The sequence below is a fragment of the Phyllobates terribilis genome, unplaced genomic scaffold (genome assembly GCF_046119375.1).
Source record: "Phyllobates terribilis strain yellow unplaced genomic scaffold, ASM4611937v1 Scaffold_1__5_contigs__length_1240528914, whole genome shotgun sequence".
NCBI classification, from domain to species: Eukaryota; Metazoa; Chordata; class Amphibia; order Anura; family Dendrobatidae; genus Phyllobates; species Phyllobates terribilis.
In genome coordinates, this window is record NW_027362761.1 from 1,148,033,961 (window position 1) to 1,148,050,392 (window position 16,432).

Consider the following 16,432-nt stretch of genomic DNA (forward strand, 5'->3'; position numbering starts at 1 on the left):
GCAGCGTACGGAGAGGGGGATGCAGGACAGGCGAGACCCAGCTGGGTCAGAGCAAGAACAGGAACGGACAAGGTAGTCACTTCAGTACCTTTTACTGGTGGTAGTTCAGGCACATCCCGGAGCACTGTAGGGTGAAGGGTGCATATCAGGATCCTCCCTAATGAGCGGGTGTAGGGCCTCCTGTTTCTTGCCTCTGCGTAGTAAGTTTCTGACCAGCCTGAAGCTAGGCCTAACTTTATCTCTGTCCTGCACCGGCTGATGTTGTGGTAGGGCCTTCTCTTGAAGTGCACGCTCCCTGCTTACGGGGCCTATGTGTCTCCTGGCTCTGTTACGTATCAGGTCTCTGGTGAACCTGGGACCTGCAGTTCTCCAGGGATTCCGGTTATGCCGTACTGGGTCGTAGAGATCCCAGTAAGCTCGGACCCGGTGTCCGGTATATGTTTCGGGGTGAGCTGGGTAAGCTCCTCTGCCCCCACTGCTACTCACTTTCCACTCGCCTTCGGCCACGCTCGGGCCCTCACTAGGCTACTCACACTAATGGCAGCTTGCCGCTCTTCACCACTCTTACAGGCGTCGGCACACCTTGGGCTCACTTACTTGAGCTCCTGAGTCTAGACTGGGCTTCAGGACCGCTGGAGGCCTAGCTTGCCTACACCGCAACCCACGTGCTTCTCCTCACACACAGCTTTTCACGCTTTGTGCACTCCAGACTAACTAACTGCCTAGCTCCACCTTCCCTATTTATATCCCTAACGGGCTCCCTCTGCTGGTCTGAGGTGGAAGGTGGAGATGTGTGAATGTTTATGGGGGCCTCTTGTGGAGGATTCCATTAATGCACCCTTCTAGGATCTGTGGTACCAAGCTTGCAGCTGGGCGCCACAAAAGCTTCCTGCAGCAGCCACTAGAAAATATTTACTGCAGGGAGCTCCCTCTAGTGGACAACGAAAAACTTTTATATATTCACTATACACAGGAGTCGTCCATAGTTTGTGTACAAGGGGGCAGACTCATTAGGACTCGTGCAGAGCATGCTCACGCTACTCCAGTCTTGCTGGAGTACAAGGTGCCAAATTTATTAGAAGGTGTACTCCATTTAATGCATTTAGGGTATGTTTTCAGTGTCGTGTGCCTCTGTGTGCCACACCATAAATGCTACTCTGGCGTACAAAATTACGGGCAGAAGTGGCCATGCCCCTCCCCTTTTCCTCTCCAGCTCCTCCCATTTCAGAAATGGGCAGAGCTGATTCAAAACTGACGTGAAAACGCCAAGAGTCCCAATGTTTTCGCACAATTCCACATTGCACAAAAATTTTGCGAATTTTCAAAACTTTTGCACCACTTTTCAGGCATAAACAATTTTGATGAATCGACCCAATAGAGCAGTGAAACACGTGTGATATAAAACAGAATAGGTGTTAAATAGAATGAGCAGATCAATCCGCGGAGGATCGAGTTCTAGTTGAATTTCCTAAAGTTTCACTCAAATTCAAACACTTTGAGACTCAATTTGTGCTCCATGTCACGCACTAGTGAGGATCCCCTATAATGCCCTACAGTTATCAAATCACATGGTCTAGCTCAGCCAATCAGTGGAGTTATCACAGGCAGTATAAAACATATGGGCTGACCAAGGAACAACATTTTTATACATTGACTGTGTATGGATAGCAGAGCTCAGAGCACATAAACCAGTGGAACAGTCCCAATTTAAGGGGGATGTCTCATTGTCCAGGGAGATCAGGACAACGTCCCGACTAACCCTGTGTGAGGTCTCTCCTGCAGTCTTCACTGCTCTGTAGCTACTCCACTTTCCCGCATCTCTCTGCTCTCTACACACTTACATTCAATTAAATAAGACATTCTTATACTTTCTTGCGATCTGGTCTCCCCAGGATTGGAACACTCAACATTATCATTGGAAGCAGTAGCAAAATCTATGAGCCACAGCCAGCACTGTAAAATATAGGAGAATTTCCTTTACTTTAATGTGCATTATTTTCTCCTAAAGTGCAAGCAAATTGTACTTGTATATAGAGATGCATCTGACTCGCCCCCTGGGCCGTGGGGTACCCGGAACCGGGCCTTCTGGTGTACGGTGCTGATGGGGGTAGTAGTGGCAACCCGATCCTGTGGCTCAGGGTGGTCAGACCAAATTGTGGCAGTCTATTTATCAGTGTTTTGAATGCCCGACTACGCCACCCGAGGATTGCGGTCAGGGATGACCGCCGCTGCAAGGCAGACCGCTGAGGCTGGTGTTGGTGTGCAGCACAGGGATAGGATAACTCCCCACGGGAAGAGTGTAGCCTCAGGGCAGTGTATGTGGATGCTGGGGGCGATTGTGTGATTTATGCTGCGCCTGCACTGAGTCCAATGATGCAGTTCAGGCCTTTTACTCACAGTTGATATCCAAGTCACCTCTGTCAGCAATGACTGCCCAAGCCGTGCTGCGTCCACCAGGTGTGAGGGGCTCGGTCAACCCCCAGGCAACTCAGGAGTGTGGCACAGGACCCCCTTCTGTCCTTTCTCTGGCCTCTCGTGCCCTACCAGTGACCACGCTTCTGTCCGGCTGCCTCGGGCCTTCTCTGGTAAAACTTGGCGCCAGTTTCCTTGACCCTATGTGGTGCCTTCCTAGCGGGTGTAGCGAGGGGTCGCACCAATAAATGATCACGACCTCCGGTTCTTGGCTGAGGGATGATTTACCTCCACCAACTTGGGAATCCGGTACCCTTCTGCGGCCTGACCCTTCACCCGATATAACGCGGGCTTGCAACGGTTGCTGTCCGTATTGCTCTCTTAGGGTCCCTTCTGCCTTCTTGTTTCTGGAGCCTTTCTACTCCTCTGTCTCTTCTCCTTCCTTCCTTCTCCTTCTTCTCTTCTCCTTCCTGGCCCCGGACTTCACTCTAGGCCTGCCTCGTGGAGCTGAGCTCAGGCTGAGCCACAGCTCCCTGTCAGCTCTCCACTCCTTTCTCTGACTGAAGTCACTTTTTGACTAAAGATGGCTCCCACCTTTTATCTGCTTCTCTGTGCCTGAGCTCAGGTGACCTGCACCCAATGAGCTCCTTCCTATGCTCCAGAAACCGTCCCCTTCTGCTCCTACATCACTGGGTTCTCTCCCCCCTCCCCACTCCAGCCAGGGACATGTTCAGTTGTGCCTGCATAAATGGGAGCACTGTCGAGCTGTCCCCCGGAAATGGGGTGAGTGTGTGTGTGCAGCTAACTGAGCCCTGGTCCACACTCCATCCTTACCTGAGAGTGGAATATCACACCTCTGGTTGAGGTGCAATACCCCTGTGGCAACCGAACTCTCGGGGCGCCACACATCTGTATATGGCAATGCATTTCTATGTACCCGTATTCAAGTGGTAAAATAAAAGTCAGATTTTTTACATCCTATAAAATTTCTAAAAAATAATGAGAAACAAATACAATAATGACATTTTTAATGCACTGTAAAAATATATTTGGTATCCCTGTAATTGTAACAGACTGTACAATACAGCAATCAGATTATTTACAGTGATCGGTAAATGGCATAAAAAAATGGCTTGAATAAATGAAGGAATGAAAATGGCAAACAGAAACTTAAAGGGGTTGTCCACTACTTATTATCCCCCCCCCCCCAATGTATTCCCCCAGGGCCCATAAGTCTGTTTGTAATTACCTTCTGTTGCAGTTACTGCCTGTGAGCGGCGCTATCACTAGCCGCTCACAGGCATCACGTGACCCCCGGCTTAAGCCGGCTCGGACATCCGCTGATGTCATGTCGTGATTCCGGATGCAGTCGGGGGTCTCTCTCTTCTGCGTTCCACTGGTGACTGCTGGGTTGTGGGCGGAGTTATCCCGCACGTCACACCCATCATCCACCGCACGCTCTGCCTCTCCTCTGGGTGTGACACGCGGGGTAACCCCGCCCAGAGCCCAGCATCCACTGCGGGGACAGCCTCACTTGACGTGACATCAGCGGCGAGTCACGTGATGACTGTGCGCGGCCACCGATAGCGCCGCTCACAGGCAGAAACTGCAACAGAAGGTAATTACAAAGACACTTATGGGCCCCGGGGGGAATACATTGGGGGCATAATAAAAAGTTGTGGCCAACTTCTTTAATTTATTTATAGTAACGAAATGGAACCACTAAGTTATGTAAAATCATTTTTTCCATATCAAATTTGTCCATAGCTTTTAATGTCTTTACTATAGATTGTTTTCATTGTAGCATATAAGTGTTCTTTATCTTAGTTTATAAACTTTTGTCTATCACACTAATAAGAAGCAACTACCAGGACATATCATTGCACCTCCACAAAGCTGATTTATTACACTTAAATTGTCGTATGTTGCAAAGTCAGCCCGGACCCCTGCGCCTGGAAGCAATTACATACTCTGCACCCCTATAGCTCCTCCACTGTAAAGAAAGGGGGGGGGTTAGCTGCCATTACTGTATAAAACTATAGCATACAGTAGACCACTAACCACTATAAAGCCACGGTTCCATGCCACGGTAATGACTTACCTCCTCCAGGGGCTGCAGCCTGGAGTCTTTCACTTTCATCTTCTTCTTGGCTTTAGAGGCCACATCATGGGTGTCCCGGATAACATCAGGCTTATTGTTCTCCTGAATAACAACTTTTTCCTTTTCCTGCAATAAAAAAATAAGTCCAGTATGAAAATGATCATTCCTATAGAGATGAAACTGCTGCCAAGATGACCCACAGACCATAGAAAACTTTTAAAAACTTTTATCTAAGTGACATAACTGCTCAAATGAGGACCCCGTAACAATCTGCGACATATATTTTCATCACAGAGAGCAGGTAGATGTATGGACTGGGCAATCTCGGAAAGCTGAGGGGTTATCATGGCAGTCAGCGCACTGATGAAGGCCCCTATGGCTGCTATCTTAATCATTCTATGAAGCCCATCTAGTGTAAAGAACATGCAATCAAATGTCCATTGGTTCAAGTCCACTAGGAGAACAAAGAAAGAAATGAACAAAATAAAATAAACAAATATAAAATTACCCTACTTTTTCTAGTTGGAAAATAAATACATTTAATAAAAAAAGTTATTGTGTTTGTTAAAATCTGATGAAAATATAAAAATATTCTGTTAAATGCCAAAATAACAAAATTGAAACTTCAGAATTGCAGTTTTATTGGTCTCTGGCCTTTCCCTCAAAAATGCAATATAAAATACCATAAAATGGTGTAAATAAAAATTATAGTTTGACATGAAAAAAAAAAACAAACTCTTACATAACTCTATTAATGGAAAAATAAAAACATATGGGTCTCAGAAAATGGTGGTCATGGCTGTATCATTATCTCTCACACTCTGAGAAATCTACTCTATTGTGGGTGGTGTGGTCTTTTTCTGCTGTGTTGCTGTCTACTTACAGGGTCGGACTGGGGTGTCTGTGACCCACAGGGGGAATTGACTCTAGGGGCCCACCTACAGCAATATGCACATATCTGTTATCCGCTATCCCTGTTATAGTGGAGCATTGACTGGCGGCTCCTGCACATCTACCGTGCACAGACTAGAACTGGGGCGTACAATTATTGTAGTTTGCATTAAAGGGGTTCTTAGGTTAAAACAAGTTATCACTGATCCATGGGATCCACAGGATAGGAAATTGCACCGATTGGATGAATAGGGAAGTTTTATCCCTGACAGGACACTTCTCCCCATTTTAAAAATGCATCGACAGGTGGGACGTCTGATCACATCTCCATTCATTCTCTTGGGGGCTTCCAAAAAAGAGCAGCGCTCACAGCCACTGAGGGAATGAATGGACCAGTGGTCGAGTCGCACATGAGCTCCAGTCTAATGGGGAGAAAAGCTCCACATTCTGCCGATTGTGTCCCAGCAGTCAGACCCCCACCAATCAATATCATCACTGATCCTGTGGAGAGGTGAATACTTGTTTTCACCAGAGACCCTTGTAAGTCCATCTCTGCCGCTCTGGTCCAAGTATTTAATCTCTAAGGCCACGGCCCCACTATCAGCATTTGGTCAGTATTCGGTCAGTATTTTTCTCAGTAGTAGGAGCCAAAACCAGGTGAGGAACAATCAGAGAAAAGGTATAATAGAAACAAGTCACCAATTCTGCATTTATCACCCACTCCTGGTTTTTGCTCCCACTCCAGAGAAAAAATACTGACCGAATACTGATAGTGGGGCTGTGTCCTAATGGGGCCACAGGTTGAATTGATCCTCAGGGCCCACCCTACAGCTATATGCAAATACCTGATAGCCGATATCCCCATTATAGTGGAGCGTCTGCTGTAAATCACAGGCGGATCCTGCACATCTACCGTGCACATACTATAACTGGGATGTACAATTACGTTAGTTTGCATTAAAGGGGTTCTTTGGTTAAAACAAGTTATCACCGATCCATGAGCTCCACAGGATAGGTGATAACTTATTGATCATTTGGGTTTGAACATTGGAAAACGCATCGATCGGAAGAATGGGGACATTTTGTCCCTGACAGGACACTTAGTTATCCCCATTTTAAAATGCAACAGTAGGTGGGACGTCTGACCGAAGCCTCATTCAATTCTCTTTTGGCTTCCAGAAAAAAAACAAGAAAAGCCACTGAGGGAATGAATGGATCAGTGGTCAAGTCGCACATGAGCTCCAGTCTAATGGGGATAAAAGCTCCACATTCTACGAATGCAGGTCCCAGCAGTCAGACCCCCACTAATCAATAATTTATCACTTATCCTGTGGAGAGGTGATTACTTGTTTTCCCCGGAGAACCCCTGTAAGTGCATCTTGTTCCAAGTATTTAATCACTAATGGAAATAAAGAATCTTCTAATTAATATCAGAGAGAACAAATGACCGCCATACACAACACAATCCACTATACCAACACCAATAGTACCACATACAAGGGAGAAATACTGCCACACCATGTCCAGACCACATATTACCACCACATAGTGACCGAGTAATATTATATACAAGGGAGAAATACAGGGACACCCGTGACCAGACCACATATTACCACCACATAGTGACCGAATAATACCACATACAAGGGAGAAACACCACCACACCGTGACCAGACCACATATTAACAGCATATAGCGTCCAAATAATTCCCCATCATTGCTCTTCCCCACCTCCTCCATCATTGCCATATCTCACCCACCTCCTCCATCATTGCCATATTTCCCCCCACCTCCTCCATCATCATTGCCATGATATATCTCCCCCCCACCTCCTCCATCATTGTCATATTTCCCACCTCCTCAATCATCATTGCCATGCCATATCTCCCCCCACCTCCTCCATCATCGTTGCCATATCTCACCCCACCTTCTCCATCATTGCCATATCTCCCACCTCCTCTACCGTCATTGCTATATCTCCCCCACCTCCTCTATCATCATTGCCATATCTCCCCCCACCTCCTCCATCATTGCCATATCTCCCCCACCTCCTCCATTATCATTGACATGCTATATCTCCCCCACCTCCTCCATCATTGCCATATCTCCAGCCACCTCCTCCATCACCATTGCCATGCCATATCTCCCCCCACCTCCTCCATCATCATTGCCATGCCATATATCCCCCCACCTCCTCCATCACCATTGCCATGCCATATCCCGCCACATCGTCCATCACCATGCCATATATATCTCCCCCCACCTCCTCCATCACCATTGCTCTACCTCATCTCCCTCCACCTCCTCCATCATTGTTGCTCTCCCTCATCTCCCACCCACCTCCTCCATCACCACTGTGTTAAAAAAAACAAAAAAACAACAACACTTAACCTCTCTGCTCGTTCCCCAGCAGCATCGTCCCCGCAACATTTCTCCCTGACACAGGCCCGCGCTGCATGGTGATGTCATCAAGTAGCGCGAGCCTGTGTCAGGGAGAAAGCGGCGGGCAGGACGCACAGGACGAATCCCTACACTCCGCTGCCATTTTCCTCCCGTCAGCAGCGGAGCGGGAGGGATCGCATCGCTCCCTGCCCGCTGCACACTATGAGGGCAATCTGGCCATGGGCCCCCCGGAGCCTGGGGGTCCACGAAGCAGGCCAGATTGCCCTCATCAGCCGCACTGCAAGTGCTCCCCAGTCCCCATCCATCTTCAGGCCCCGGTGCACCGGCCATGTTAATCGCCGGGCCCTGTTCGTCTGGCTCAGGGGCCCGTCAAGGACCCGGGCCCACCAGAGAATTCTCCGGCGTCCCGGTGCCCCAGTCTGACCCTGCCGCCATACACAACAGAATCCACTATAAGCTCCTACCGTCAGCAAGGTCCTCTCTCTCTCCTCTCCCACACGTGTATTTTCTGAGCAATTACAAGCTTTCCAGTTTGGAGATTCAAGCAAATCTATTTGCAGCAAATCAAATATTGTGTGACAATTTGGCAAAGCCAGCGAAATCTAATTTCAAAACATCTTCTCATCTCTCGAGGCTGGAGATGAGCAAGAAATTTTGACTTTATTACTGCCAAATAAAAAAAAAAATATGACTGTCTGGCTGTTTCCAGTCCTATAAAAACCTCACTTGTGACCGGTACCCCGTCGTTTCCTTGAAGTGAGCTGCAGGTTAGTGAAGGACAAAGTTAAGCTGACACATAGTTAAATGTGACATTTCCAGAAGTGTCCTCATTTATCCTCACCTCTGCTGCCTTCGCCTTGTGCAGCCCTGTCCCTCTTTAATCTTCTCACTTCCTCACGGCCAGCAGCCACTTGATCTCTGTCTCTGGGCTCCCACATGTTGCTACTCTCACTAATCACTCTCCACCGTTACATGAAAGGAGCGCCATTCAGCTTCCTATATGCTCAAATAACAGCACGTGTCTGATGTTTTCTGTGCTGAATGAAAGGTTTATCATCTGCAGAAATAGAGGCAATTGGTTCTGCACTGAGGATGATATTGCTGCACTAAGGACATAAATAATTGTCCAGAATAAAAAAAAAAAAAAAAAAAAAATTATTTCTGAAGATAGCACCCCACCTCTGCACATGTTGGACAATTAGACCAACCAGCAGCTTCTTCTTAAATTTTGCCTGCTCAAAAGGAACCCCTTCCCCTCTTAGGGAACATTATTCTAATGGGTGGGTTTCTCTTTGGGGAACCACACATCGAAAATAATAACCAGCAAGGACTGCAGATACATAGCATGGACCAATTAGAACCACACATCGAAAATAATAACCAGCAAGGACTGCAGATACATAGCATGGACCAATTTGGCAATTATATGGGTTGTCCCTTTTAAACTGTTATTCAGCCATAGGGTTGCCGAGGTCTAAAATAACAAACAGAGCTTTTACTTGGCCTCGTTACGTCTAGCGTGGTCTCTCCGTCACTGTCCCAGTAATTGTTGAACAGAGATCGGGACAGATTGCCTGCAGGACTCGTAACTGCTGCAGCCAATCACTGGGCTCAGCGGCTCCAACAATGTAGATGGCATAAATCACCGAGCCCAGTAATTGGTCACTGCGACATAACCGCTGCAGCCAATCAACAAAGACCACAGCATCTTGCTGGCAGGGAGGGCAGTTAATGAGTGACAAACCGCGAATTACAGATGGAGGATAGGTAGAGAGTAATCCTACACTATGAAAAAAGAGCAGACAGTACAAAGAGGACAGGTAGAGAGTGACAGACCCCGCACTACACATGGAGGACAGGTAGAGAGTGACAGATCTCGCACTACACATGGAGGACAGGTAGAGAGTGACAGACCTCGCACTACACATGGAGGACAAGTAGAGAGTGACAGACCCCACACTACACATGGAGGACAGGTAGAGAGTGACAGACCTCGCACTACACATGGAGGACAGGTAGAGAGTGACAGACCTCGCACTACACATGGAGGACAGGTAGAGAGTGACAGACCCCACACTACACATGGAGGACAGGTAGAGAGTGACAGACCCCACACTACACATGGAGGACAAGTAGAGAGTGACAGACCCCACACTACACATGGAGGACAGGTAGAGAGTGACAGACCCCACACTACACATGGAGGACAGGTAGAGAGTGACAGACCCCGCACTACACATGGAGGACAGGTAGAGAGTGATAGACCCCACACTACACATGGAGGACAGGTAGAGAGTGACAGACCCCACACTACACATGGAGGACAGGTAGAGAGTGACAGACCCCACACTACACATGGAGGACAAGTAGAGAGTGACAGACCCCACACTACACATGGAGGACAGGTAGAGAGTGACAGACCCCACACTACACATGGAGGACAGGTAGAGAGTGACAGACCCCGCACTACACATGGAGGACAGGTAGAGAGTGACAGACCTCGCACTACACATGGAGGACAGGTAGAGAGTGACAGACCACACACTACACATGGAGGACAGGTAGAGAGTGACAGACCACACACTACACATAGAGGACAGGTAGAGAGTGACAGACCCCACACTACACATAGAGGACAGGTAGAGAGTGACAGACCCCACACTACACATGGAGTACAGGTAGAGAGTGACAGACCTCGCACTACACATGGAGGACAGGTAGAGAGTGACAGACCTCGCACTACACATGGAGGACAAGTAGAGAGTGACAGACCCCACACTACACATGGAGGACAGGTAGAGAGTGACAGACCTCGCACTACACATGGAGGACAGGTAGAGAGTGACAGACGCCACACTACACATAGAGGACAGGTAGAGAGTGACAGACCCCACACTACACATGGAGGACAAGTAGAGAGTGACAGACCCCACACTACACATGGAGGACAGGTAGAGAGTGACAGACCACACACTACACATGGAGGACAGGTAGAGAGTGACAGACCACACACTACACATGGAGGACAGGTAGAGAGTGACAGACCCCGCACTACACATGGAGGACAGGTAGAGAGTGACAGACCCCACACTACACATGGAGGACAGGTAGAGAGTGACAGACCCCACACTACACATGGAGGACAGGTAGAGAGTGACAGACCACACACTACACATGGAGGACATGTAGAGAGTGACAGACCCCGCACTACACATGGAGGACAGGTAGAGAGTGACAGACCCCTAACTACATATGGAGGACAGGTAGAGAGTGACAGACTCCGCACTACACATGGAGGAGAGGTAGAGAGTGACAGACCTCGCACTACACATGGAGGACAGGTAGAGAGTGACAAACCTCGCACTACACATGGAGTACAGGTAGAGAGTGACAGGCCGCACACTACACATGGAGGACAAGTAGAGAGTGACAGACATCGCACTACACATGGAGGACAAGTAAAGAGTGATAGACCCCACACTACACATGGAGGACAGGTAGAGAGTGAGACTCCGCGCTACACATGGAGGACAGGTAGAGAGTGACAGACCCCGCGCTACACATAGAGGACAGGTAGAGAGTGACAGACCCCACACTACACATGGAGGACAGGTAGGGAGTGACAGACCCCACACTACACATGGAGGACAGGTAGGGAGTGACAGACCCCACAGTACACAAATTTAAAGAGCAGGTAGAGAGTGACAGACCCCACAGTACACAAATTTAAAGAGCAGGTAGGATTTAGCACTAATAAAAAAGAAATGTAACGTGGCACGGGGTAGTAGCCGTGGGCGAGGTACTCGTCTCTTGCTCCTCGGCACATTACATGAAAGTGGGAGTCCTGGCTGGGTATGTGGACTTGTGCTGTGAGGGCCACATGTTACCGATGTTGCTGGTTTGGTAGGACCAGGTTTTGGACAGTTCAATGATGGAGACCACCATTTGAAAATAAACTTTTTACTGAACGAGAACTTGGTAGGGAATATATAGATAAGAGCTAGCAGGTACAGTCTTATGAACGTTTCCTTTTTAACTCTAAGTATTTTCCACACAGTCTCCTTCCTTCTTTTCTCTTTACTCTCTCTACTTGTCCTCTGTATTCCTTGTTTCTTAATACTTCACCACAACCCAGCTCAACCTCACAGTTCAGCTTAGCAAGAGTCCTTTACTCAATCCGCTGTTGCGCATCTTCTCTGCCCCCTGCCAGTATGGCCGGTACTTATCTTCTCCGATGCTGAGGCTCTGGAACTCCCGCCCGGGGCACTCTATTCGTCTTGCGTACTCCATCCCGTCTTGGAGTTATAAACTCTGGACCTTTCTGCTAGGCGTCCTCGTACAGGACCCGTCTCCGATAATTCAGTCTGTCTCTCAGTCACTTCTGCTACGGATCTCGCTATCCCTTCCCTCTTGGTCCCCGCTCACTTTGGACACCCGAGAATGCGGCTCTGCTCACATTGTACCTTAGGCCTCTATGCATTCCAGGCTCTATCGGACATTCTAACAGGAACTGTCTGTTGTTCCTTCAGCTTAACCCCTCCCACTCTGGGCTATTCCAAAACATTACCTCTCACTATCCCTACTGTTAAACTAAACACACACTATCAACATTACTAACATCAGTAACACACATCACAATTCACATTATACATTATAGTACACATCACACATCTATAATACACAAATTTGTCAAGGGGGCACATGGGCAGCATTTCTATCTCCTTACACAGGCTTATGCTGATTGGAGGCGCTCAGTCAGAAAAAAAGTGTATACAAAAAGCTGTCAATCAGTGATGTGGACAGGGTTATACAGAGCTTAGCATTTAGAGAACTGGTAGATCTGCAGCAGAGAAAACAGTGAATTTATCATAGCTTGCAGCAAGCAGCCCAGTAATTGACACATCGCTAGAATCAAAGCGTCTGCCCCTACATCATGCTGCTCTCAGATGTGGTAGAAAAACCTGATGACAGATTTGTTTGACAACCACATGTTTAAATAATCCAAAATGGGCCTAGAATGAATGTTGGAAAATGGCCCATTCTTGAACTGGCTAAAGGGAACCCAACAATTGATCCTTGCTGGCCGGTCCACAAGCAGCGTGTAACAGGCACAGACTGTATGATTTCAGCCAGGTATGTTTGACTCTGAAATGCTGCGGCACTTCAGTGAAAAACATACTTTAAAAGCCACTGGGAACCGAGCCATGAGGGAGACTAGGAGGGTCCCCTAGGGTATCTCCCTGCCTGCTACCCTGGGTTGACAAGTCTCTGTGTATGTGCTGCTGCGTTTCAGAGTCATACATAACTGGCTGTGATCGTACCGGAAGCATGCTGCACATGGCTCGGGCAGCATGTATCGGCTGTTAGGTTCCCTTGTAATTTTGGACAACCACTTGAGCAACCATATTACTGTAAAGTGGCCCACAGAGGTAGTCGCTACTGAGCTGCTGTCCGGTTTTGCTCTGGCACTTTATAGACAAGGGGTGTCCCAGTCCCAGTGTGCTGTAATGTATGGGGTGCATCACATTCAATTGTAGTCCGCAGGCCTCCGCTGCCTCCAGGCTTCCGTCCCCAGAAGCCGCCGCACAAAATGCATGGGACACCAAGTTTGTTGTAACAGTCAAACATTTACTAGGCAGTTTAAGTTCATCAGGTGGGCACAGGTGGGATTGGGCACAGAAACTCGCACTTCCTTCCTCCTCTTCAGTCCTGCCACCCGTTCATTCTCTACAGCTCCCAAGCTAATAAAAAAAAAAAAAAAGCTAACACTTTTAATGCTCTAATCAATGCCTCTGTACTGCAGAAATTTCAGTTTCATCAAATATGTTAATTAGGGGTTGTTGGTGCACCCAGGGTGTGGTAAGGAGGCGCTGTGTGCTGCTCCACCCACTGGTTTTTGCATGCCCCACCCCTCTCATTGATGACTGACAGCATGGGGCATACAAAACTAATGGGTGGAGCAGAGCACCCTAATTAGATTATTTGATTAAAGTTCAGTTTCTGCAGAACATAAGCAGCAATTCGACCACCGAAGCTGTGATTTTTAAAGGGGCTAAGTGCTTCGTTTATACTCTGGGCTGACGGACCCTTTAAACCCTATACAGGACTGCAGGTGGATGAATGCAATAGAAACAGAGGTTGAAGAGTGCGTAGGGGCAACATTGACATCTTCAAACCAACTGGAAAAAGAGTTGTATTGACAGGTGTATTAATCTGTATTTTTCAAAATTCTAGCACCTCATTATAATTTTGGAAATAACCCTTTAAAAAAGCAACAAGAACAAAGAATGTGGCTATTAGCATTTCCTTAAAGAGGACTTCTCGTCTCACCGGTTTGAGCATTGTAGACTGGCCACATCATGGAATAATGGCTTCAGAGCTGAATAAAACATAGTTTTTATTTTTAATTTTTTTTTCACCGTTGTATAGGTACGGTATAAGTCCAACTTGGCATTACCTGACCGTTATCAGAGATTTGTGTCCTTCTTCTCATTTGTGACATTGACCAAGATCAAGCTAAAATCTAAACAACGGAGGGGAGGAATTAAAAAAATAAAAAATTACGTTTTATTCATCTCTGCATTCACGGTTTGTTGTTGTGGCCAGTTTAACATGATAAGGCTGGTGACCGATTCTCTTTAAGAATACGCAGGGGACATGGCTTCGGCTAATATAGTGAAGTAGCAGCCCTGAGTATGACACACTGATCCGCTTCCATCCGGCACACAGGGTGCCTCTGTCAGTTAAAGGCCACGACCCCACTATTAGTATTTGGTCAGTATTATTTCTCAGGAGTGGGAGCCAAAACCAGGAGTGGGTGATAAATGCAGAATTGATGAATTTTTTCTATTATACCTTTTCTCTGATTGTTCCTCACCTGGTTTTGGCTCCCACTCCTGAGAAAAAATACTGACCGAATACTGATAGTGGGACCGTGGCCAAAGGGTTATTCTCACCTTCACGCATGGCTATTGTCAGATAGTGGTTGTAAAAACAGGCACTTTTGTAATTTACTGCTCATTAAAATCTTCATCCGTTCTTGAGATATTAAGACTTTTCTTTTGTTTACAACCTGTTGCCTAGGAGACCGACCACTGTTGCTGTATATCTTGAAGCTAGCCTGGATTAGGCTATGTGCGCACGTTCAGGATTTGAAGCAGAAATTTCATGAGCGTTTCTGCATCTCCTTGGCAGGAAAAACGCTGCGGAAAAACAGTCCGTTTTTGAAGCGTTTTTGTACATCAATGAATGCTTTTTGGAGCTAAATAAAGTTATTTGGTGGGATTACTGTCAGAACTGGGGTGAGACAAACAACCATATCCCTCACGTGAGAGATCAGTTGATCGTTCATGTGACCGCAGGTCCTGGCAGCGCAGTACACTGCTGGGAGTGAGAGCGGTCCCAGCAGAGTACCGCCGGCCTGAAGACATCGCTGGGGACCAGGAGGACACCGGGAAGGGGGGCCGGACAGGTGAGTATAGTGGGGTTTTTTAACCGCGGACACGCCTGCTTGGCTGAGGAGACTGCTGCTCCCCCCCAGTTGGATGATAGGAGTAGTAGTCCTCCTCTGCCGACCTAGGTACCACCCGCAGTACGTTTCCGCCCATTGGCTTTAATTGAAGAGCAGCAAATCTGCAGGTATAGATATTATACCTGCGGATCAATTCAAGTCAATGAGTGCGAATTCGCGGTGGAAAATTGCAAAGAATGGACATGCTGCGTTTTTTTCCGCAATGGTGATCCTGAGCGGAAATTTCGGCATCATGTGCACAGCACATTAGAATTAACATTGCAATAACTGGCAGACCGATTCGCAAGCATTTTCACGGCGGAAAAACCGCCGCGGAAACGCAGCAAAAACACTTTGTGTGCACATAGCCTTAGAGAGGGTAACAGTGTACTACATCGATCCTAGCAGGCTTCAAAACAGTGTCTACAAACCCAATGGAATGGAGCTTGTAAGCACTGTTCATGTTCTTCTGTCGAGCAGCGGTGGTCGGTCTCTAAGGCAACAAACTGTAAACAAAAGAAAAATATTAATATCTTAAGAATGGCTGAAAAATTTAATCAGCGGTAAATTGCAAAAGTGATTGTTTTTCAAGTTCAAGCACTATCAGAATATGTTCATCTATGAAGATGGGAATATCTCTTTAAAACAGCTGATGGCAGCAGACCAAAGCATTGTGTATCAGGGGCAGCGGCTGCAGCGATCAGCTCATGCTGCTAATCTGCACCTCCTGCCCTCTGGGTGTCCGAGACACATGTTATGCCTGCTGCCCCCCTAGAGGAGTCCTGTATAGTGGTCTGACACCCGGCATTCCCACCAATCAGCTGTTATCATCAATGGCGATCTAAATAGTGAACGGATCAGGAAGCCCGCTGCTCTGAACCCTGCGCAATGGCCGCTCCTGGGTACTGCAGATTAGCTCCTATTCTCTTCAACGGGAACTTCTAACAGCTGATCGGTGGATGGGGGAGGTGAACGTCGGGGCCCCCTCTCATCTCATATTGGTGAACTATACTACGTAGAGTTGGTGCAAATCGATTTGCAGGACTCGGTCAGTCGGCCATGTCAGAAATCAGTGTTGGCGAGCCCTGAGAACGGTCTCTTTCTCGGCATCCACG

General features: G+C 47.6%; 1 protein-coding gene across 1 annotated transcript in view; it reads right to left on the reverse strand.

Moving 5' to 3' along the window:
- EVC (EvC ciliary complex subunit 1) overlaps positions 1–16,432 on the reverse strand; it is a 107,911-nt gene that overhangs the window by 88,968 nt on the left and 2,511 nt on the right. The window contains exon 2 of the mRNA XM_073648329.1: positions 4,514–4,639. Within this exon, the coding sequence (XP_073504430.1) occupies positions 4,514–4,639 (126 nt within the window). The remainder of the gene's footprint in view (positions 1–4,513; positions 4,640–16,432) is intronic.